General features: G+C 43.8%; 1 protein-coding gene across 2 annotated transcripts in view; it reads left to right on the plus strand.

The window, feature by feature from the left end:
* The window catches only part of ANKFN1 (ankyrin repeat and fibronectin type III domain containing 1), a 212,959-nt gene that overhangs the window by 122,500 nt on the left and 65,566 nt on the right, over positions 1–24,893 (plus strand). For both annotated transcript variants that reach the window (XM_083727441.1, XM_083727442.1), the window contains exons 7-9: positions 745–858; positions 16,007–16,104; positions 18,405–18,495. In XM_083727441.1, the coding sequence (XP_083583567.1) occupies positions 745–858; positions 16,007–16,104; positions 18,405–18,495 (303 nt within the window). The remainder of the gene's footprint in view (positions 1–744; positions 859–16,006; positions 16,105–18,404; positions 18,496–24,893) is intronic.

The raw sequence follows: 24,893 nt of genomic DNA on the forward strand, positions 1-24,893 counted from the left end.
AAAAAGAGGGAGGTGGAAGTCAATTTTGAAATGTCAAAATGAATGTATGAATGTAAAATTAGTGAAATATATAAAACTAGTGAAATGTATAAATTTGAAAAGTGTATGTGTGTGTATGTATATATATGTGTGTGTGTGTGTGTGTGTGTGTGTGTGTGTGTGTGTGTGTGTATAATACGGAAACAAACTTGTTTCAATTACTACAGTTTGATAAAGCTTACACTTCAACTTTATACATAGCTAGACGCCAAAATAAGTTCACTTGTGCTTTTGGGAACTTACTCTCTGGCACAAGTGTAAAAGATGGCCATGCTACTGCTGCAGATAATTGTTTTCACTGGGTAGAAAATAAAGCAATGGTTTGAGCTGCTGTATAAATGTGCTTGCTTATTCAGCAATAATTTGAAATGCAGATCAAAAATAAGTAACAAAATTTAACGCATTATTTGGTTCCTTATCTGTCCTAGTACTGATCTCGGCAAACATCTGTGTGTTTCTTATTTACATATATTGAGGAAATGTTTGATTTCTGGGGTGCTAGCATTATCCAAAAGAGATGAAGGCAACCAAACAAACAAATAGTGTCCATCTGATCTCATTAGCATAGACTGCCTAGTAGCGTTCAAAGCAACACCATATGAAAGCTCACCAGTTTATTGTATGGTTTGGGGACGTTTCTTTGATGAGCACTGTTTGAAAAGTATTTGTTCCGCCTATAACACAATGTTTTCTCTTTGCTCCCAGGAGCCCCCGAGGCACCGACCAACGTCTGCCTCATAGTGACAAGCAGCACATCACTCACTGTCACTTTCCAAGAACCTCATAGCATGAACTCAGCAGTGGTGACCAAATATAAAGGTACTGACTTTGGGTTGGTTTCATGGCTTTGCATTGATGAGACCTGTCTGATTAAGATGGCCTGTTTACAGCAACCACCTCACAAATCAAGCCAGGTTAACAATATAGTACGGTGTCAAATGTTGAGTAAGATCATTGAGAGAATTGCCTGAGGACAAAGTAAGGTTTGATTAGGAGGGCTGGTAAAAGGTAAAGGGACCCCTGACCATTAGGTCCATTCGTGGCCGACTCTGGGGTTGCGGCGCTCATCTCAATCTATAGGCCGAGGGACCCGGCATACAGCTTCCGGGTCATGTGGCCAGCATGACTAAGCTGCTTCTGGCGAACCAGAGCAGCACATGGAAATGCTGTTTACCTTCCCGCCAGAGCAGTACCTATTTATCTACTTGCACTTGCTTTCGAACTGCAAGGTTGGCAGGAGGAGGGACCGAGCAACGGGAGCTCACCCCGTTGCGGGGAATCGAACCGCCGACCTTCTGATCGGCAAGCCCTAGGCTCTGTGGTTTAACCCACAGCACCACCCGCTTCCCTCAGGAGGGGCTGGGCAGGTTGCAAATGGGACATCCAGGTCCCTTCCTGGCTTTCCATTCCATGTGACCGAGCACTCAGTCCGAGAAGGACTTTTTATTTTTGAAAGTTATTTATTTGGTTTTTCAGATTAAAATTTAACAGTCATATATTGAACATAGATAATAAAAAACAAGATTCCAAGGAATCTCCTGGACTTCCATCCTCCCCTTTGTGGGTCCTATTATTAATCATTTCCTCCTGCATCTTTTATGATGATCCAAATCTGGTGTAGTGGTTAAGAGCGGTAGTCTCGTAATCTGGGGAACCAGGTTCGCGTCTCCACTCCTCCACATACAGCTGCTGGGTGACCTTGGGCCAGTCACACTTCTCTGAAGTCTCTCAGAGTGTTTGTTGTGGGGGAGGAAGGGAAAGGAGAATGTTAGCCGCTTGGAGACTCCTGAAGGGGAGTGAAAGGCGGGATATGAAATCCAAACTCTTCTTCTTCTTCTTCTTCTTACATCTCCATTATATCCAAAATCCACTATTCAACTATAAGTGATATTCCAATGCTACTAACGATCTTAACTGTTTACAATGCTCTTGAAGATAAGTTATAAATTTTCCCCATTCTTTATTAAGATTTTGGTCTTTCTGATTTATGATTTTTCTGGTCATTTTAGCCATTTCGGCATAGTCCATCAACTTAATCTGCCATTCTTCTCTGGTAGGGACATGACTTCCAAATTTAAGAGGCCAGGAAGTTAATAGGATTGCTCTTGTTAGTAGCATTGTAAATATGCAATGAATAATAATAATAATAATAATAATAATAATAATAATAATAATAATAATTTATTACTTTATCCCACACATCTAACTGGGTTGCCCAGCCACTCTGGTGTGAGACATCACTGAGGGATGTCTGACATCAGAGGTCAGCTTTTGTGCATAGTGTGATTGCATGAGAACCAGCCCTATCCTGAAGAATGGACTGTTTTTATTATGATTATTTTACTACTGGGCTGCACATCAGTATGCTTTTTACTATGTTTTTATTTTGTTTTTACCATTTGTAATGTGTTTCTAATGTTTTGTAATGTGTTTCTAATGTTGTACACTGCCCTGAGATACTTTGATGAAGGACAGGATACAAATCAAATTAACAACAACAAGAAGAACACACATTTTAAACTAAGAGCCTGGCTTTAATCATGTTTACTCAAACAAGAGCAAAAAAGGGATATTTATTAGCCCCTGAACAAAGGAAACATTTGGAAACAATATAAAGGTTGGGGAAAACAAAGATAGACAGAATGCTTTGCTATCGCATATAAACATTTATAGAAAAACAACCCATATTAGTGCTTTTAAAAAATAAAACAAAATCTTTGGTCTGAGTATGTCATGAGCTAACTATCCAGCTGATTCACAGTCACAGAGTCTAGTCAAGGGAAAGGTAGCCGATCTAAAAGGTAAAGGGTAAAGGGACCCCTGACCATTAGGTCCAGTCGTGGCTGACTCTGAGGTTGCGGCGCTCATCTCGCTTTATTGGCCAAGGGAGCCGGCGTACAGCTTCTGGGTCATGTGGCCAGCATGACTAAGTCACTTCTGGCGAACCAGAGCAGAGCACGGAAATGCCGTTTACCTTCCCGCCAGAGTTGTACCTATTTATCTACTTGCACTTGCTTTCGAACTGCTAGGTTGGCAGAAGCAGGGACCGAGCAATGGGAGCTCACTCCATTGCAGGGATTCGAACCGCCAACCTTCTGATGGCAAGTCCTAGGCTCTGTGGTTTAACCCAGAGCACCATCCGCGTCCCGGTAACAGATCTAATCAACCATTAAAATGGGGAATAGTTGATTTTTCTCAACGCGTTTGTTCAGATCTAGAAATTAAGAATCCCAGGAAATTGGAAAAAAACAACCACAACTTTTTAGGGGAGAGAGAAAGCAAATTAGCTGATTGTTAAGATCTGGTATCCTCCGAAGGGTGTTCCGATTTCCATCATCCTCAACCTGCATGGCCAATGAGAAGTTTGCTCAAACAAGATCCAGAAGGATGCAGTTCCTCGCATGAGGAGTTAGTTGTTTTCAAGCCCAGGTCTACTTTCAGTCTTCCATCCAACAAACCTCAAATTAAAGTTTCTCAGAAGAAGGGAAAAGATGAGGCTCCAACATGCCAAATAGTCAAGCACTCAGAAGCAACTATTACTTCTTTCAAGTTAAAGTGTTTATGATCACAGTTCCTATGAATCATATTCAATGCCACACTTTATTGCTACAAAAAAAGAAAAGAAAAGAAAGGGTAAAACCAATACCAAAAATAAGCTACTTATGGCTTCCTTTATGAAATTAGGATTTGCTTTCAGATTGGTTAACTTTATTGCTTATAATAAAAGCGTGGCATATGACTCGGGATGGGGGTGAAAAATTGATTCAGTCCACACTTAAAAGTGAACTTACCTAGTTTGCACGTTCTGAAACAATACGCAAACCAAAACACAGCCATCCTTCAGAAGTTGCACTTCTGTGAATTTTGCAATATAGTTTGCAAACCAAGGAATGCGTTGTACACACAGAGAAACACACACACACACACACACACACACACACACACATGAAATGTGCCTAAAAAAATCACATATTCATGAAAATAACAGACAGAAATACATTGTATTAGAGGAAATTGCTTTGCAAAAAGTAGGCACTATTATATACAACAATGTTTGGAGAAATTTGCAATACAGTGCAATTTTCATGCAGCTTTTTTAAAAAATGCAATCTGATGTGTAAATGTGGAGGACCAAACTGTTGGCTTCCAAAAATATGAGAAACTGAAATTGATAGGTTTGTCCCAGTGGCACTGGACGAGCAAAGTGACCCCTTCCCACAAACCTTGTCTTTTGGCATGGTTTGTGTTATTATTAAAGCATATATCATCTGTATGTTTAATAGGTACTGTGCCTTAGGGGTAAGTAATGAGGACTCTCTGACCCATTTTCCCTTGGGACAGCACACTCCAGTGTTTTGTGACAGAGGAGGCGTGGGATGGATGGCAATATTTAATCCTTCCCTTGCCAGTCCTTTTTCCCAAAAACTTTCTTTTCCCTAGCTGTTTTTTACCCCATTGTTGCTTTAGACCTGCATAGGTCTAGAGTACTGCAGGAGCAAAATCAGATGGCAGGGGCAAAATGTGTAATTTTGGTAAGGTTTTAGCTACGTTGCTGCGTTTGGTCAAAGGCATCATCATATTTCTGGTTTGGGGAGTAAAACAGGGTGGCAGGAGAAGGGTTAAGCACCTACCCCACAGCCCTATTTAGGGAAGCTTTTAATATTTGATATTTTATTCAGTTTTTAATCTGTTGGGAGCTGCCCAGAGTGGTTGGGGAAACCTAGTCAAATTAAAAGGTAAAGGTAAAGGTACCCCTGCCCGTACGGGCCAGTCTTGACAGACTCTGGGGTTGTGCACCCATCTCACTTAAGAGGCCAGGGGCCAGCGCTGTCCGGAGACACTTCCGGGTCACGTGGCCAGCGTGACATCGCTGCTCTGGTGAGCCAGAGCCGCACACGGAAACGCCGTTTACCTTCCCGCTGGTAAGCGGTCCCTATTTATCTACTTGCACCCGGAGGTGCTTTCGAACTGCTAGGTTGGCAGGCGCTGGGACCGAGCAGCGGGAGCGCACCCCGCCGCAGGGATTCAAACCGCCGACCTTTCGATCGGCAAGTCCTAGGCGCTGAGGCTTTAACCCACAGCGCCACCTGCGTCAAATTGGTGGGGTATAAATATATTATTATTCCTTTTGCTACTTTACTTTTCTAGTTCAAATTGCTCTGCTGGAGGCACTAGTATTGTTCAGATTTCTCTGTTTATCCATAATGACAGGCACCATATTTTTGCACTGAAAAGTCTTGTGTTTAGGCACAACCCTGGTGATTAAACTCAGCCTCCCCATACCTCATGCAAACGTGGTACTCAAGACTGAAAACAATGTGATAATATGAGACGGCCTTGGTTCTGGGATGCATGGGTAATATTCATTAAGCATTTTTATATACCCCCCCCCACTCCATGGAACCCCAACCTATGGAATTGGCCACTATACTGTAGAATTTTTAAAAGCATCAAATGAACTGCAAATCATTTTTCAATGCCACTCTCCTCTACTTAGTCATGTAAGTGTTTTTTTCAGAATCCCCAGCTTTCAAGTCTATGAATGTTCCCTTGCTCTTCATTATCAGTTGTCATTAAAAACCATACTTCAACAAGTAGGCCTATGTGTTGAAACTGACTTTATTCTTTTTAACAGCAAAATGGGAAGCTGCTCTTTCCTTGACCGTCTGATTGCTTTGTGATTTGTGGCTGTTCTGTGGAGGCCAGCATTTGGATCCATCATTGCCTGATACGATGTGAAACCTGTTTGGCATCCTGCATTCTCTTAAAGTTGTGTGCAGCTTGCAAAGAAGATAGCAATGCTTTTCTTTTCATTTTCTCAGCCAGGAGTGGCGAACCTGTAGATCGCCAAGTGCTGTTCAACTCCAATTCCATCAGCCATGTCCAGTAGCTAGCGGTTACAAAAGAGTTGGAGAACTACCACAGGTTCCCCACCTGTGCTCTAAACTGCAGATCAGGCATAGTTATCTCTCGCTTGGACTACTTCCAGTTCATGTGGCCAGCATGACTAAGCCACTTCTAGCGAACCAGAGCAGCGCACAGAAACGCTGTTTACCTTCCCACTGGAGCGGTACCTATTTATCTACTTGCACTTTGATGTGCTTTCGAACTGCTAGGTTGGCAGGAGCAGGGACCGAGCAACGGGAGCTCAACTCATTGCGGGGATTCGAACTGCCGACCTTCTGATCGGCAAGCCCTAGGCTCTGTGGTTTAGCCCACAGCGCCACCCGCATCCCTCCTCCCTAAACTTACAAGAACACTATATTTTAACCCCTAGCCTGATCTTCTAGGTTGTTCAGAAGCAGGGATTCTTTTCAGCCAGAATTCACTGAAACTCACTTCCGGCACCTTTCAGGTGGGCGCCATTGCTATTATAAGAGAACAATGGAGCTGTTTGTGGTCATTTTGCTTTTTCTAGAAAATAGAACAGCTCGGAAGCATGTGTGAGGAGCCCTAGTTCAAACAGAGAGGGGGCCATTTAATGCTTCCATTTCTCATAGTCTGTATTCGGAGCTGCCGCCAAAACTTAACCCTAAAGCAAAACAAGCCAATCTGTGTCGATAGATTTCCCAAAGCAAAATTCAGAGTGAATATGAAAGTTCCTCCTTAGGCAAAGCACCTGACACATTCATAAAGAAACAGAGTTTTGAGGGATTCTTTCATCTTCTGTTATTTTGGGTGGTATTGCATTCCATACAATAGATGGACCACATGGTTCTTCATACGTCAGATCCATAGCTGTCAATGTTTTCCCTTTTTTAAGGGAAATTCCCTTATTCCAAATAGGATTCCTCGCAAGAAAAGGGAAAAGCTGACAGCTATGCTCAGATCTGAGGTGCTGGGGAGCAGCTGCCACTCAGGTAGAAAATGTTGGATGAGGTTGACTCTGTCTCTCGGGTAAAACTGCTTCTTGATGTCATTATATAACAGTAAGTCACATTAAAAAGGCCCGAGTCAGTGTTTATGTTTGTTTTAGCCTCCCTGAGCTCTTATCCCTCAGCCTCTGAGGCCTCTGATTTCCATCTTTCACCTCAAAGCCTGTGCTTTTGTCAGGGAAAGTAAGATTTCACAGCTTAAGAGGCCCCATGCTGAGGAGAGAATTTCTTTGATCCCTAAGCACCATCTAGAAGTGTTTTAACAAGAATTTAAAGATTTAGTTAGGGAAGAAAAGAAAATAGTCCTAAGCATAAGTCCTAAATGTAGTTTGTCCAGAATATATATATATATATATATATATATATATATATATATATAGTCACTCCATCCCTCTCTCTGTGCAATATTATAACTCTGGAGAAAGTATGGTGAAATGTGAAATTGTTTCATAAGTCGCTCATATCTGGGCTACTACTTTGATGCATATAGCTAGACTTCCACTTGCTGTGACAATTTGCCTGAGGGTGGGAGGTGACAGAAGGTCCTTTTTATGGACCACATTTACTGGAAGATAATACGCACAAGGATTGCCAAGCTGGCCTCTGTGGAACCATTTACTGAGATAGTATCTGCACGACCAGATGGCAATACACGTCAGAAGAACAGCTCACCTGAATTCATGTCAATAATGAAATTTCTCAGGAGAAATTCAGCAGCCTCCTAGAAATTAACGTTAGGCTATAAAAGCAGGCTCGTCTTGATTGAATCCCAGATTGAGAGATGGGTTCAGAAAGTTGCGCTGGCCGTACGTTTTTGGCCACAGAAATTTCACCCAAAGTGAAATCTGAAGTGGATGTCGGTGTTTCTCCTCAGGAAACACATCTGAGAAATCACAAAGGAGGGTGAAGAGTTTGGTCAGGCGGACAGAATGTTTTAGGGGATGGCTGCTACCAGATTGCACCTTAAAGTGAAATGGATAGTGAGTTCCTTTCAGGCCAAACATCTGAGGAATTTCAAGGACGGGCAAAATAAGTTTGAAAAGACTAATGAGATTTCTACTGGGGGGTTTGCACACACCTGAAAGAGACGCAATTGGCCCACTGTTGTTTACAGTTTAAAAGTCTGTTAGGTGATGATGGTATTACAGGGCGAACAAAATAAAATAAAATGCCTCTATCATCCCAATTTCTGAAGTCAATAGGGAACTTGTCTCCATATGCTTCATGATGAAGAACATTCCACAGGTGAAAATTTACTTTTCACTCCCCAATGTATTGGGAGCCCTTTGTCCATTCTTGCATACAAGGAAGAGTTGCGTGGCAAGTCCCCTCCCCCACGTAAATGAAGACACGGACACAGGAAATAAGGTTAATGGGCCTGAAAAGGCCACAACTTTATTGATTACGGAATTGAAAGGTATTGGCTTTAGGCATTGGCTCCTAACGACTACCCGGTCTGGAGACCGGGAAGGGTTGTCCACAAACCGTGGGTGTCCTGTTGAAGTACGCCAACTAGGAACCCACGGGTGGCACCGCTCGGGGGCGTGCCGGCGGCCCTGACCTCCCTAGGTTTCGGACAAGGCAACGCCCCCCGGAGTCCTCTACCGGACTACCCCATTCCTTGGGGGAAGGTGATGGCACTTCCTCCCCCCCCCCATTCTTTTGCATATCAATACCCCTGCCAATGCCTAACCGCCACCCGAGCGAAGCTCGCCGCCAATACCTTTTAAATCCGCAACCAATTCCTAATCCCTGCTATGATGTCCCCCAACCAGATATCATTTCCCGCATCTGATAGATGCACGCCATCCCGTCTGTAGAGGGCCTCGTTGCTGTACTGGATGCTCGGGTGGCCAATGGTGCCCCCGCCCAGAGCCGCCACTCTACGCTCCACAGCCTGCTCGAGGACCTTCCTCGCTTTAGGGCGGTCCCCGGGTGTACCTGGCCTTAAGTAGGCACAGGCCCCGCCTCCCTGGCCCGCTGATTGGCGGGCCGGCTTGGCGACACGCCCAGGGATTCCCCGATCGCGCGGGGGCAACAGGCAGCCCCCGGCGTGCATGGGGGAGGGGTTAGCCCGCAACCCCACTTCCTCCGAGTTGGAAATGGCTTTCTGTTCCTCCTCCTGCCCCCTTATTCAGGCAATGTTATCTCTAAAAGAGAAGTCCCAGCAAAGGAAGAATGGATACAAAAATTTATGGAATATGCAGAAATGGCAAAGCTTACCGGAAGAATAAGGAATCAAGATAACAAATCTTTTATAAAAGAATGGAAATGGTTTATTGAATATTTACAGATAAATTGTAAACATGTAAGAACAGTGGCAGGATTATTGTAATAATCAGCAGGAACCTGCAGTATATATTTAAAGACGATGAATAAATGAGCAAATTAAGTTAATTTGGATATGCAGAAGATATTAAAAATAAACTTAAGGAACCGCAGAAAGAGGGGGAAGGAAGTCAAGCTTTGAAATGTCAAAATGATTGTGAAATGTATAAACTTGAGAAGTTAATATATATATATATATATATATATATATATATATATATATATATATATGCAGGTTTTGGTGTCCTCGGGTGTCTTCCCGTGTAAAAGTTGGGGTGTCTAGGCGACGTTTCGACGAGGTCTCACTCGTCATCTTCAGGCTGGTGCTTTCGGCTTCTTGTTACTGGAACAGAGCGGGATCTCAATGTTTGAGTTCCTATAAATACTGTAGAGGGGGTGTGGTGTCTAGCCTCCAATGTTCTGGGCAGAGAGGAAGTTCCCAGGCTAGTGTGCCTTTTCTTCTTTTGTTCCTTAATTACTTGAGAGATACCTTGAGTGATTTCTTGAGTGATATCCTGAGTACCACTTAGGTGGGTCATTAGGTGTGGATTAGTTGCTAAAGTCTTTGTGTCCATCCAGAAGATGACGAGTGAGACCTCGTCGAAACGTCGCCTAGACACCCCAACTTTTACACGGGAAGACACCCGAGGACACCAAAACCTGCATTCCTGTACCCGTGAAAATCTACGAAAGCATATATATATATATATATATATAATGTTATCTCTAAAAGAAGGAGACCCTTTAAAGGCAGAATAAAGTAGTGGAATTTATCTGCAGTATCTGCAGTAGTGACACAGAAATGATAATAATACCCAGCCTATTGGAAGTATTTCACACTGTTTTGAAATTCTTGAACATTATTGGTAAGTACATCCTGGTTCTTGTGTGCATTACTGAAAATGTGTTGCATTTCCATGGGGAATCGGGATTCATCTTTTTCCCCTTCCAGCTGATGGGTAAGGAAAGCTATTACCAGGAGAAAAGCAAATATTATCTAAGAGTATTGTACAATATTTCGCCCCTGCTGCTGCCTTTAAAAATATAATACTACATGACCTGTTTTGCCCAAACATCTACACCTGCATTTTAAATGTTTCTAGGGCATTCAGTTCAGGCAATTTCTCATGTTTGATAACACTGCCCAGTGCATTAAAAAGCTACTCGCAGTGTTTAAGGGCTGAATCTCTGCAAATTTGACAAGGTCCAGGGAACTGCTTTCAGATATATGCCACATTCTGATAGAAGGAAAATAAAATACTAAAGAGGTGGAAGATGGTCATTGAGCCCTTTTGTTATATGCCAGTTTAAAAGAGTGAACATTCAAAATCCTTTATAGGTGGTAGATGATCACCCTTTACATTCATTTTCTCATCTTTTAAACCAGGATTAGAAGCCAATTTATGTTGAGGTCAATGTAAGCATAGGGACACAGGTGGCGCTGTGGGTTAAACCACAGAGCCTAGGACTTTCCGGTCAGAAGGTCGGTGATTCGAATCCCTGTGACGGGGTGAGCTCCCGTTTCTCGGTCCCTGCTGCTGCCAACCTAGCAGTTCGAAAGCACATCAGTGCAAGTAGTTAAATAGGTGGGAAGGTAAACGGCGTTTCCATGCTCTGCTCTGGTTCGCCAGAAGCGGCTTAGTCATGCTGGCCACATGACCCGGAAGCTGTACGCTGGCTCCCTTGGCCAATAAAGCGAAATGAGCGCCACAACCCCAGAGTCGGTCACAACTGGACCTAATGGTCAAGGGTCCCTTTACCTTTACCAATGTAAGCATAAGAGCACTTTGTTTCATGTGAAATTCCACCCAAACATTACTTTGTGTGTGGGGATGGGCGGAGATGTCATTTTCAGTTTCTCTCAGTTTCTCATTTTCCCAGTCAAGTCCAGTTCTTCACTATTCCTCATCAGTTTGCGGATATATTTTGTTAAACATTCTCATGAAAATTCACCAGCGTTTCACTGACCGCAGCAAGATTAGTGATAGCTCACCAATGGACAAACCAGACTGAAATACCCCTGAATATATGGAAGAATAATATCTGGGATACAACAATGTCTGAGCGTTTCATGAGACACGGGAGGCCAATTAAAGGAAGAATGAATAGAGACACCTCCTTTCAAACAGACTTCCTTTTCCTTTAAAACAATTGCTGGACGCTGGAGCATTTCACTCATTGATTATTTTCTGGCTGTGACTGACGTGCTATTTAAGCCACTGCCGTATCACTTTTGATAGTTTAGGTCCCATGATTTAGGCTCTTTGTCTTTTTTGATGACCTCTACCTCATGATGGGTTTGGATAGGGCTTCCATACATCTGGAATTTCCTGGACATAGCCAGGATTCATCCTTCGAAAATGGCATCCGGGTGGAATTTTTGAAAAGCATCCAAAATGTCCAGGAGAACCCAAACATGCGGGCAGCCCATATCGAAAGTGGGGTTTTTTTTACAATTTCCCTAAGAAATAGGTAAAAAACTTCCTGGGGGGGGGGAGAGATGTTGTAAAACAGAGCCCAATAACTTCTGTGTCTGGATTTTCATTCCTTGAAATAAGGCAACCCTAGGTTTGAAATTAAGATCATGGCCACTGGTCCCATCACCTCCTAGCAAATAGAAGGGGAAGAAATGGAGGCAGTGAGAGATTTTACTTTTTTGGGCTCCATGATCACAGCAGATGGTGGCAGCAGTCACGAAATTAAAGACGCCTGCTTCTTGGGAGAAAAGCGCTGACAAACCTAGACAGCATCTTAAAAAGCAGAGATATCACCTTGCCAACAAAGGTCCGTATTGTTAAAGCTATGGTTTTCCCAGTAGTGATATATGGAAGTGAGAGCTGGACCATAAAGAAGGCTGATTGCCGAAGAATTGGTGCTTTTGAATTATGGTGCTGGAGGAGACTCTTGAGAGTCCCATGGACTGCAAGAAGATCAAACCTATCCATTCTTGAGGAAATCAGCCCTGAGTGCTCACAGGAAGGACAGATCCTGAAGCTGAGACTCCAGTACTTTGGCCACCTCATGAGAAGAGAAGACTCCCTGGAAAAGACCCTGATGTTGGGAAAGATGGAGGGCACAAGGAGAAGGGGACAACAGAGGATGAGATGGTTGGACAGTGTTCTTGAAGCTACCAACACGAGTTTGACCAAACTGCGGGAGGCAGTGGAAGACAGGAGTGCCTGGCATGCTCTGGTCCATGGGGTCACAAAGAGTTGGACCACGACTAAATGACTAAACAACAACAACAACAACAACATATCTAAAAGAGAAGTTGCTGTTGTTGAATAGGACGTCCCTATTTCAGTTTGACCAAACTGCAGGAGGCAGTGGAAGACAGGAGTGCCTGGCGTGCTCTGGTCCATGGGATCATGAAGAGTCGGACATGACTAAACAACTCACCAACAACAACAAGGTTTGGAAGACTTTGTGGGATTCCAGAGTCATCCTTTTTCTTCTTCCTCCAAATGCGATATGAAAAACAATTTTAGGGAACCCTCCTCCCTTTCCCCCTTCCTTCCCAACATCTTGATTTAGAAAGTTGACTAGAACTCACTCTAGCTAGCATTGATTTTTGATGATCCTACTATTGTCAGCTCCCTTTGATTCCCAACAGTAAATCCCTCCGCACTGCGCCGTATGGTTTCACTGTACATGACGACAAAGAATGGCCCAGATTAAAGCCCATTATTCTCTTCCCCCAGAACGGGTGTTCTGACAAGACTGCACATTCCTTTTGGTTTGACATTAAACAACCTAGGACGGTCTTCTCCCATTTTATGCCGGCCTAGTAATGGAACTTGTCTGTTTTGGCAGCTTGTATTCCCAGCTTTAGTTCAAAATGATTTAATGCAGCAAAAGTTATAAAGCCCAGAAAATTGTGGTTTACAATGGAAAATGTGACAGGCCATCAAATATAATGACACTTACAGGCACTCTGTAATGAAAGGCTACCATGCGCCAGTGCGAGAACCCCCATACAAGATGTTCTGTTAACAGCCTCTAAATTTTCATTGCTGTGGCTGGAGATAGTTCTGTGGCTCTCAATAAAGTCTGAGGTGTTTGTATTGTTAGAGCTTCAGAGAGCTCAAGGTTAATGGACAAAAGTTAATGTTTCGTTGAGCGCTGCTTCTCACATTATGTTTGAAAGGCTGTGTACAGTCTCAGAAGTTGAACCCATGTCTGGAGCCCTGTGAAAAACCATAATGCAAAATACATGTGTCACTTTTGGCTCAAGGCAGACACTTGTATGTGATTGGGTATCTGCTGCCCTTGGTCACATAGCTAAAAGAAGCCCACCAAGCCATGTTCTGTGACAGGTTTTTATGAGAAGGTTGGCTAGACTGGTGACAGGGAGTGGTCGCTGAGACAACATAACACCGGTCCTGAAAGATTTGCATTGGCTCCCAGTACATTTCCGAGCACAATTCAAAGCGTTGGTGCTGACCTTTAAAGCCCTAAATGGCCTTGGCCCAGTATACCTGAAGGAGTGTCTCCACCCCCATCATTCAGCCCAGACACTCAGGTCCAGCTCCCTCACTGTGAGACATGAGGTTACAGGGAACCAGGCAGAGTGCCTTCTTGGTCATGGCGCCCGCCCTGTGGAATGCCCTCCCATCAGATGTCAATGAAATAAACAACTATTTGAGTTTTAGAAGACATCTGAAGGCAGCCCTGTTTAGGGAGGTTTTTAATGTCTGATGTTTTATCATGTATTTAATATGCTGTTGGGAACCACCTGGAGTAGCTGGGGAAACCTGTTGTTGTTGTTGTTGTTGTTGTTGTTGTTATGCCAGCATGGTGTAGTGGTTAAGAGCAGTGGACTCGTAATCTGGTAAACCGGGTTCGATTCCCCGCTCCTCCACATGCAGCTGCTGGGTGACCTTGGGCTAGTCACACTTCTTTGAAGTCTCTCAGCCCCACTCACCTCACAGAGTGTTTGTTGTGGGGGAGGAAGGGAAAGGAGATTGTTAGACGCTTGGAGACTGCTTAAGGGGAGTGAAAGGCAGGATATCAAATCCAAACTCCTCCTCCTCTTCTTCTCTCCCAGATGTTGTCGGATTCTATCTCGCATCATCCCTAGTTCTCACAGCCAGTAATCAGGGATGATGATGGTGGTGATGGTGATGATGATGATGATGAAATTTGTATACTGCACTATACCTGCAGGTCTCCGGACAGTTCACAAGATAAAATCACAAAATACATAATAAAAATAAGAACAAGAACAGCCCAATAATCTCCCTTCCCCAACACATTTTAAAAGGGCAGTGGCTTGATTAAAGAGGAATGTTAAAGTGTACAATGAAGGAGCCGGGAGAACGTCCCTGGAAGAGCCTTCCATGAACAGGGAGCCACTACAGAAATGGCCCTTCCTTCCTTCCTTCCTTCCTTCCTTCCTTCCTTCCTTCCTTCCTTCCTTCCTTCCTTCTTATCTGTAGCAATTGGGCCTTATTTGGATACAGGGAAGCTGCCCGTAAGTTAGTTTTTTGCTATGGTGTCCATCCTTGCAAAATACCGTAGTTTTCCGCGTATAAGACTATGTTTCCCCCCAATTTTTTTTAAGTTTAAAATTGGGGGTCGTCTTATACACAAAATGTTTAAAATATTTATTTCTTAATTTTGGGCTCAAAAAATAGGGATCGTCTTATACATGGGGGCATCTTATAGACTGAAAAATATGGTAGTTAGGTCCAATTGTCATCAATCATCAAAGTGTGACATTTTATTATTGCTGTAACAGCCCCGCAAACTGTGAGGCTCTGTATTATTTCCTTTGTATATAATGGAGGTGGGTAGACTTGCTATTGTCCACTCTGTCTTCTCGTTTAAAAGCAACAGCATGGTGGCTAGATGTGTGCTCTGGCTAACATATCAAGGGTTTAGGACTGCTCTGCCTTCTTGCTATAGATAAAGTGGTCTTAGATCTGCAGCCTCCTTTATTCATTAAGATTACTTCTTCTGAATTTGCTGCCTCTGCTTGTCTTCAGCTCAGTAAGCTATAACCAGCACCTGATTTAATTTAATAGTATTCTTCAAAAATGCACGCAGCTCAGTTTTGAAACAATCTCAGGTTTTTGGTGTTTGCAGATATTCTGATTCAAAATGGTTCTTCTGGTGAATGGGTATGTGATTTCAGTGATCTCAGGAGGCGTTGCAAACAGGGGCAAAGGACTCACACACACACATTGCATTTTAAAGGCTTTCTAGTTATTGCACCCAGCAAAAGCAGGGAAATTGATCTCTGCTGTCCCCAGAACAGAGAACAACATCTGTAGGAAAAAGTGAAGAGAATGGGTATGTTTTTATCAAACTTTGATGGACCCCAATGCCTAAGTTTCAAGCTTAAAGGTTTTCCAAAATAATTATCAGCTCTGTTTTCCTTCATTGTGTGTCTGTATGTGAGGAATTCAGTGGTTCAATAATTTTATTCTATTTTTAGACAGATGAAACTGTCCTCTTGTGTTGCTTCAAACTGTGAACCCCACCGAACATCACCTCCTAAGCACTGAATTGCTGGCTGATTTGCAACCAGTAGATCCACGTACTTGCTTAGCTGCTTGCAGGCCAAAATTCCCTTTCTCTTTGCGAGAGTAAAGTGCAAATGTTTGCTTGGCTTAACTTGCATGCAAAAAACCTTCTTCAACACTTTCATTGATACAGAGGCCTGAGACAAACAAGGGAGAGATGACGTAAATTAGCCGAATGTTCCTCTCTTAGACAATTGATGTCTAGTTAACCTTTCCACTTTTGATTTTGTTTCCTAGCGGAATGGAGCTATTCAGAAGACTTTTCTCCTTTGGCTGGGGAAATCATTACGGATAACCTTCAGTCTATGAGGTGCACCATCACCGGCCTCACCATGGTAAATGACAAGGCCTTAATTTAGATTGCACTGCTCCCCAAACACTAGCAAAACTGCCCACTTTGAATTTAAGCTGCTCGAGGAGAACAGCTGAGCGCCATTCCTCCGGCAAGGGCTGCCAGTCATTAAATGCATTGTGTCTAGTACCCAGCATCTGAAAACCACAAAGGGATGGGCGGTTGGCTGTAGGTTGTTTTGTGAGTCGCTGTATTAGTGGGGGAGATCTGAAGAGAGTGGAATTAAAGCTGCTGTGCCATGGATCATGGGCTAATCTTAGGGCAGATCAAAGGCTTTGGAGAGATCCAATCCTGACTCCATGTCTGATGCCTAAAATAACAGTTCCATCCCCACCGCTTTGTTGGGGAAACAAAAGTCGCTGGCTGCAGCAACTTAAAAGGAGAGAGGGGTGTTTTTATAGAGATTAAAAGTGGGTGGCTGATGGACAATGATCTCCCTATGGAAAGTCTCGGGAAGGGGGCATATAAGGATGTCCACTTCACATTCATTTGCCTTCAACTTTCGGTCCTTCATAATGTGACTTTCGACATCAGTAACAGGGTTTTTTTATTTTTAAAATTCATCAATATTTACAGCTGGAGGGAAATCTCAGATACATTCTCCTGTCTCAAAATTGTTTGCATTTTTTTATTTAAAGAAAAACCTGTGTTAGTTGAGGGAGACACATTAAGTTCTTCTAAACTGACTTTTAAACTCAACATTTAACATCTTGGGGGGTTTGAAGCTTAGATTTTAAAAGTGTATTTTTACAGTTGGCTTTTTGTTGTTGTTGTTGATTTCTGCAAAGGTTAGTTTTGAACAAATGCTTTGGTGGATTTCCTAGATAATATTCCCCCCCCCCCAGCTTCATGTCCATGGGAGGCAGCAGCTGAAATGGGGTGTTTTGGGGCAGGAGTGGAGATCGAAAGCCCTGTAGATCCCAGGAAAGGACCAATCCCCAGGTTGTTATGTCATGTGTAGCCTGGCTCAGCAGAAGACAACTCCTTATATCTCTGTGGAACATCTAAAAACAGGGTACTTCTGTTGACCTAGAAGACTGTGGTTATAGCCCTAGCATCCACATCCCATGGACCTTCCTTTGGCCTGTTTCAGGAGCTGTTCCTTGAGAGACAATTTAGAGGCAAATCGTCAGCAATTTATACAACCTACAAGAATAATAAAAGCCATGCACCGCCCAGTGCTAGCTAATCTAAACTACTTCTCAGGGTCCCAGAGATACAGTATGCAATATTGTAAGAGATAAGGTGAAGCCAATTGTAAATGATGGAGAATGCAGCACCAATACTTGAATAAAACATGCGGCCAATACGTTTTTCTATTATTATTATTATTATTATAATGATGATGGTGATGATCTCAAGCAGTTTATGCCTCATATTTCTTTGGGGTAACCTTTGTGTTTGTTTGGGGGCAAGCTTTGTTTCTGAAACGTTCCACTGTGGACAGTGAAGGAACAGAAGAAAAGTCAATTTTTGACACTTGTTATGATATTATTAGCATTGTTTCAGTGCCATTTGGCAACATTTGGCTTCTCTAGCTGCTGTTTCTTCTCAATAATGTCTTCCTCCCTCCTTCCCTCCCTCCTTATTAATATTATTATTATTTTTCAAATTTCTATACCACCCTTCCTCCAAAGATCACAAGACAGTTTACAATATATACAGCGGTACCTCGGTTCTCAAACATAATCCATTCCTGAAGACCGTTCGGCTTCCAAAACGTTTGAAAACCGAGGGAGGGCTTCCCATTGGTTGCAAGAGTTTCTTGCACACAGCAGAAACCATGTCACATGTTCAAGTTCCAAAAAACGTTCAAAAACGGAAGCATTTACTTCCGGGTTTGGGACGTTCGAGAACCAAAACATTCGACAACGGAGGTGTTCGGGAACCAAGGTACCACTGTCTTCCTCCCTCTCTTCCTTTAATTCTGCTTCTTCATCTTATTGGTTTCATTGTCCTCAGACTCATTTGCTCTCACTTCTACTTGGTTGTGGCAACCTGCAAGCTTTTCTTGCTGATGCCACAGCGCTACGGCTTATGTATTATCATCACAGGCAGCCATAAGCAAAGCCACACGTTCTGCAGTTGCTTCAGCTGTCTCGAATGCGCCAATTTCAAACGTTAGTGAACATTCAGCACAGCCCTGCTATAAAACAGGTTACAAGAAATGTATTTGGGTCACTGGGCTCGCTCCTTTGTCAATGGGTAGCCGCATGACTATGGAATGCTTGTTTTGCCCGTGCTCATAAACTTGGGGTCATCTGTTTTATTTTCTCATTGCAGGGCCGAATCTATTATGTCCGAGTTTATGCTTATAACATGAAAGGCTGGGGGCAGCCTCAGACTTCCACGCCCCCCTGTGCTTCTCCTTCAAGTAGGCTAAGAGTTTTTGTCTATTTCAACATTGACTGCTTGTATTATTTGAACAACATGCATTCATTTTCTCTTTTCCTCTCTCTTTTAAAGTGGAATTTAATAATGAGATCTGGATTTGAGGATTGAAGATAATGTTTGCTTATAGAAACTGGCTTTGTGGGGTGTTGTATTGGATTGGTCAAAGTGAATATTGTTTTTATATAGCAGTCAGATGAACTGGAAGTTCTTTATTTTCTGAATCTGAATTTTCTATTTTTCTCTTTTCACCTCTTTTCTACTCTTTCTTTATATTTTCTTTCTCTATTTCTTCACCCCTTTTTGGATTTTTATTGTATCTAGATAAAAGTCTTGGTTTGGTTTTAAAAGGGAAAAGATATAAAGTTTTGTCTTTCTCTCTGTAAAACTTAATAAAATTTATTTTTAAAAAATAAATAAAGTGACATTTAAAAGGTTAGTTCAGCCAAGGTGAAATGATTATGGCAGCAAAAAAAAAAGAGAGAGGAAAAAAAAAGGAATGCATTTATAGAGATAGTTAATCTATGTGCTTTCAACCTCCCAATTAGCCCTGTGTTTGGCTGTCTGTGAAATATCTGGTCCTTCAAGAACTTACATGTGGAAGCAGGAAGTTGTCCATCTAGTTCAGCAATGCCTATAGTGGTTGGCAGCAGCTCTCTGAGAGCCAGTGTTGTGTAGTGGTTAAGAGCGGTAAATTGGTAATCTGGTGAACCGGGTTTGCTTCCCTGCTCCTCTACATGCAGCTGCTGGGTGACCTTGGGCTAGTCACACTTCTCTGAAGTCTCTCAGCCCCACTCACCTCGCAGAGTGTTTGTTGTGGGGGAGGAAGGGAAAGGAGAATGTTAGCCACTTTGAGACGCCTTAAAGGGAGTGAAAGGCGGGATATCAAATCCAAACTCTTCTTCCTCAGACCAAGTTTGGCCTATCCTTGCTTTGCCTGGAGTTGCCCTGGGTTGAGCCTGTATGCAAAGTGAATGATGTACCACTGAGCCATGGTCTTTCTCACACCCAGCTGTGTATGAAATTATACTTTTGTTCATTTGTTTACATGTGTAGCACCACTGATGGTCATAGCTAATAATAATAATAATAATAATAATAATAATAATAATAATGTTATTATTTGTACCCCGCCCATACGGCTGGGTTTCTCAAGCCACTCTGGGCAGCTTCCAAAATATATAAAAACATAATAAGATGTCTTCTACAGATTCCATAGTTACTTATCTCCTTGACATCAAATGGAAGTGCATTCCACAGGGCGGGTGCCACTACCGAGTAGGCCCTCTGCCTGGTTCCCTGTAACCTCCCTTCTCACAGTAAGGGAACCACCAGAAGGCCCTCGCAGGGCCACAACAAAACGACAAAACACAGAAATGGGAAAATGTGAATGAAAAAGATCCCCTACACCCATATTCTTTTAAAACCATACAGGGTTTTCTGTGTGTGTAAGATTTCGTTTTCTTTGAAAAGAAATATTAAAATGTAGAGGCATGATCAGATCCTCTCCTTAACTTTCTCCAAATTCAGAAGGCTAGCCATTGGTCTACACATTACTTTTACCACTCTAGCAAGCTGGAAACGGCTTCTCTCTGTGGCTTTTCCAAGCCACCAACATGAAATGGTGTGCAGCAGCTGATCTCATTATATTTAGGGCTGCCAGGAAAAGTTGGCATGCCAGGTGCCAACCACAATGCACAACCATTAACTGGTACATGAGGCTGGCCTTGGTGGAAAAGCGACCACCCAAAAGCCATTTCCAGCTTTCTCTGTATGTTAAAGATAATGCTTAGACCAGTTCTAAAGCAGAAGATATGGCAATCAAATACTGGGAAATAGCCTCACCTTTGTCAAAAGCGGAATTACTCACCCCCACCCCACCCCCACCCTTTAAATGACCAAAGGTCATTTAGTTACCTAGAACTAGAATAAGTCCTCTCAAATTTTACAGTGGTTCCTCGGTTCTCAAATTTAATCCGTTCTGGAAGTCCGTTCCAAAACCAAAGCATTCCAAAACCAAGGCACGCTTTCTCATAGAAAGTAATGCAAAATGGATTAATCTGTTCCAGATTTTTAAAAACAACCCCTAAATCAGCAATTTAACATGAATTTTACTATCTAACGAGACCATTGATCCATAAAATGAAAGCAATAAGCAATGTACTGCAATCAATCAATCAATCAATAGCTGAACTGTGTTCCACATAGTCACAAAAACAAAACAAAAAGAGCCACAAAAACAAAAATGGAAAATAAATAGCAATAACAGACAGACCTCAGCGTAACACTCAAAATGGAAGTGTGGCACTCAAAATGGAGCACGTTCAACTTCCAGAAAAAGTTCACAAACCGGAACACTTGCTTCCGGGTTTGCAGTGTTTGGGTTCCAAGTTGTTTGAGTACCAAGGCACTTGAGAACCAAGGTACCACTTTATTATGTAAGTTTATTTATTCATCCAACAGTGAATGCTTGGGATCTTAAGTTTGCACAAACGTTTTCTGTTTTCATGCCTCAGTTTAATCCATCTACCTTCTCTTAGTCGACCTCATCAGTTTCTTGAAATAGCCTCCCAATGCTGATAATGCAGATATTTCACCCAAATACAGTTGCGGGTGAACATCATCGTCTTTTACACACCTTGTAAAACAAGACGATGTGTGAAAAGACAAAACGGTCATGGTGTCATCTTGTGGCCCTTGGTTGCAAATGGGAGAGAGGTACTGAGAGTGGTTTTTGCCTGATTGTGTCCTCTATCATGAAAAGCATGTGTTGCGGTGAGATCACCTAAACTGCCTCCTTGTTGTGGGGCGGGAACGTTTGGATAGCCATAACACCCCATTGGTTGCCCCTTAGTTGCCAGGGCAGAAATTTGGCCCGTTGGGTTGTCTATTGGCTACTGAGGGGCTCACCCCCAAGCCCTGGCAACCTGGACCATGTCCTTCCTTAATGTGACGGCACGGAGCTCGCCACCATTTCCCTTCACAGTAGACCGGAAGCCACGTTTTCTGTTTTCATGCCTCAGTTTAATCCATCTACCTTATCTTACTGGACTTCGTCAGTTTCTTGCAATAGCCTCCCAATGCTGATAATGCAGATATTTAAGCCATAGCTGTCAATGTTTCCCTTTTTTAAAGGGAAATTCCCTTATTCCAAATAGGATTCCTCGCAAGAAAAGGGGAAAGTTGACAGCTATGATTTAAGCTGCTGCATGTCATTGGGAGCTTTCTTTTTCTTCCGACGTGCAGCGGATCACCCGCCTTCCCTCCCTATATGTAGGGCTGTTCTTTTGGCCTTGTTATGCCTGTCTAGGGGTTGTCTGTTTTGGAGCAGGGGCCCGATAGGAATTTTGCCATTTGGCCGGTTGGCTGGTGCCTCTCGTTTTTTGCCTACTGTGTAGCAAATCGTCACAACTTTGTAAGGTTGGTGGTTAGGCATTGGTTTGATGTTTTGCGGAGGGGAAGCGGTTGGCTGTGCCTGCCCCTCCATTGCTGCTGCTAGGGAATTCCGTTAAAGGAATCCAGGGGCTCACTTTGCTTTTCTCCAAACCCTGTCAGGGGGCTAGGGCCATGCCAGAGAGTATCTGGGGTGAGCTGTGAGACTGAACCCAGCTTCGTGCTCCCCCAGAATGCTTTCCCTTACTGACTTCTGGTGGTGTCCAGTTGTCAGTCCTGTTCCTGCCACAGTTCAGGTTCAGGCAATCGGGAACCATGCCTAAACAACCACTCACAGGCTGTAATCAATAAAGTCGTGATCAAAATTATTGCCAAAAACCTTAAACTAAATTTCTGTGTCTGTTAGGTATTTATTTCGGGGGTGGTTTGGGGGGTCTTCACACACAACTTTATTTCCCTGGAATGCCATGCCCTTCTTATGAAATATTGGTTCATGAGCTTGCAATGTAAACTAACCCAGCACGGACCGTTCGCAAAACGTCAGCCATTGGGTAGCGCTGATTGCATTTGCATACTCGGTGCCAGCTATGCAGAGTCTGTCAATAGGCAAACATGCCGACAGCATGCTTTTATTTGCAGAGCCGAGGTGGGTTATTAACTTTATTCTTTTCCATTAAAAGAGGTGTGGAAAATAGCAGCTAAACTTAGCACCCATGAGAGAGGGAGAGGTCAAAATGAGTGCCCTAAACTTGACCAAAATTATTATTCCCTTCTTGCCGACAAGAGAGTCAGCAGGGTAGTAAGAAATAACTTAGAGATAGAGAGAGTCAGCAGGGAATGAAGGACTTTTGCTGGCCTGTTGTTAAAATTCAAATAGTAGCCACACGGTACCCAATAAGGAGCTGCCAGCTGATTCCCCCAGAATGTGGAAGACATTTGGCAGAAGAACCTGCCTTGTCAATAATATGGTACCAAGCTTAAAAGGTAAAGGCACCCCTGCCCGTACGGGCCAGTCGTGTCCGACTCTAGGGTTGTGCGCCCATATCACTTAAGAGGCTGGGGGCCAGCGCTGTCCCGAGACACTTCCGGGTCACGTGGCCAGCGTGACGAAGCTGCTCTGGCGAGCCAGCATCAGCGCAGCACACGGAAACGCTGTTTACCTTCCCGCTATAAAGCGGTACCTATTTATCTACTTGCACTTAGGGGTGCTTTCAAACTGCTAGGTGGGCAGGAGCTGGGACCGAAAGACGGGAGCTCACCCCGCCGCGGGGATTCGAACCGCCAACCATGCGATCGGCAAGTCCTAGGCACTGAGGTTTTACCCACAGCGCCACCCACATACCAAGCTTAGTGTGGCATAAAAGAGCTTTTCTTCAGAGGTTGCAGAAGAGTTGAGGCATGTCTGGTTGAACACACAGACACTCTCTACCCTACTCAAAGCAGGGCTGTTGTGTACAGCCCCACACCCTCTGTACCGGTTGGGAGATTTGCGTGTTGAGACCCTGCAACCACCCCCTTGTTGAAGAATAAAACATCAGAACGCAGATATTAGGTTAATGTTATTGGGCAAATTTTGGCCACAACTTTATTGATTACAGAATGTGAGCGCTATTGGCTTAGGCATTGAATGGACCCGACTATATCTGACTCCTGCCCGTTGCGCAGGGAGTCCGGTAAGGGCAAACCACTGGAAGGGGGAGCCCTGTCAGTGCAAACCAACTCAAGCTCCCCCAGGGTTCCCAACAGAGTTGTGTCATGGTCCTAGCCCCGCCCTGGGCTTCGGACAAGATCCACACCCCTGGATTCCTTTAACGGAATACCCTTAAGCTTGGAGGGGCAGGTGATGGCCACACCTCCCCTCCCCCATCACAAGGTCAAACAATGCCTAACCACAAAACCTTACAAAGTTGTGACGATTGCTACGAGGTAGGCGAAAACCAAATGGCCCATGCCAATTTCCAAAGTGGAAAAATTCCTACCAGGCGCCTCAACGGTGACCAACCGAGGTCCATAGCAAGGCCAATGAAGAATACCTGCAAAAAAGGGGGAGAGAGCAGGAGATTGAGGAAGCAAGCTGAGAGAAAGCTCTCTGGCTCGCACCTCTGTTTAAATGGGCCCCAGCCATGCGCACCCCCCCCCCCCCGTCAGAGGATTGGCTAGCTGGTTGCTGACATAGCCGGGATCCTCTAGGCAACACAGGACTTTGTCCCCCGCCCCCGGAGGAGAGTGGGTAGCCACGTCGTCCACCACAACTCCTCCCTACAGTGAAGTGGAGCAGACATATAGCCTGTTTGGGCCTCATCCCTGAAGAGGGCTTGTCCTGTCCCACTCCTGTGCCACGTGTTTGCAGTAGCTGACCTAATGACTGGAAGTGGTCACTGGAACCATATAGCACCGATCCTAAAAGAACTACATTGGCTCCCAGTATGTTTCCGAGCACAGTTCAAAGTGTTGGTCCTGACCTTTAAAGCTCTAAATGGCCTCAGCCCAGTATACCTGAAGGAGCGTCTTCACCCCCATCGTTCAGCCCGGACACTGAGATCTCGCTCTGAGGGCCTTCTGGCAGTTCCCTCACTGGGAGAAGTGAGGTTGCAGGGAACCTTTTCAGCAGTGGCCTATGGAATGCCCTCCCTTCAGATGTCAAAGAGATAAGTAACTATACAACCTTTAGACAACATCTGAAGGCAGCCTTGCATATGGAAGTTTTAAATGGTGTTTTATTATGTTTCTGTATATGTTGGAAGCCACCTGGAGTGGTTAGGGCAACCCAGTCAGATGGGCGAGGTACAAATACTATTATTATTATTATTATTATTATTATTATTATTATTATTATTATTTATTGATGTCAGGACCTGAGGTTCATTGCATGAATGGGGAAGGGCCATAGCTCAGTGGTCCAGCACCCACCTTGCATGCAGAAGGTTGAAGGTTCAGTCCCCAGCATCTCCAGGTTGGGAATGTCTCCTGCCTAAAGCCTTGGAGAGC

Source organism: Podarcis gaigeae (genome assembly GCF_964106915.1).
Source record: "Podarcis gaigeae genome assembly, chromosome: 2".
Taxonomy (NCBI): domain Eukaryota; kingdom Metazoa; phylum Chordata; class Lepidosauria; order Squamata; family Lacertidae; genus Podarcis; species Podarcis gaigeae.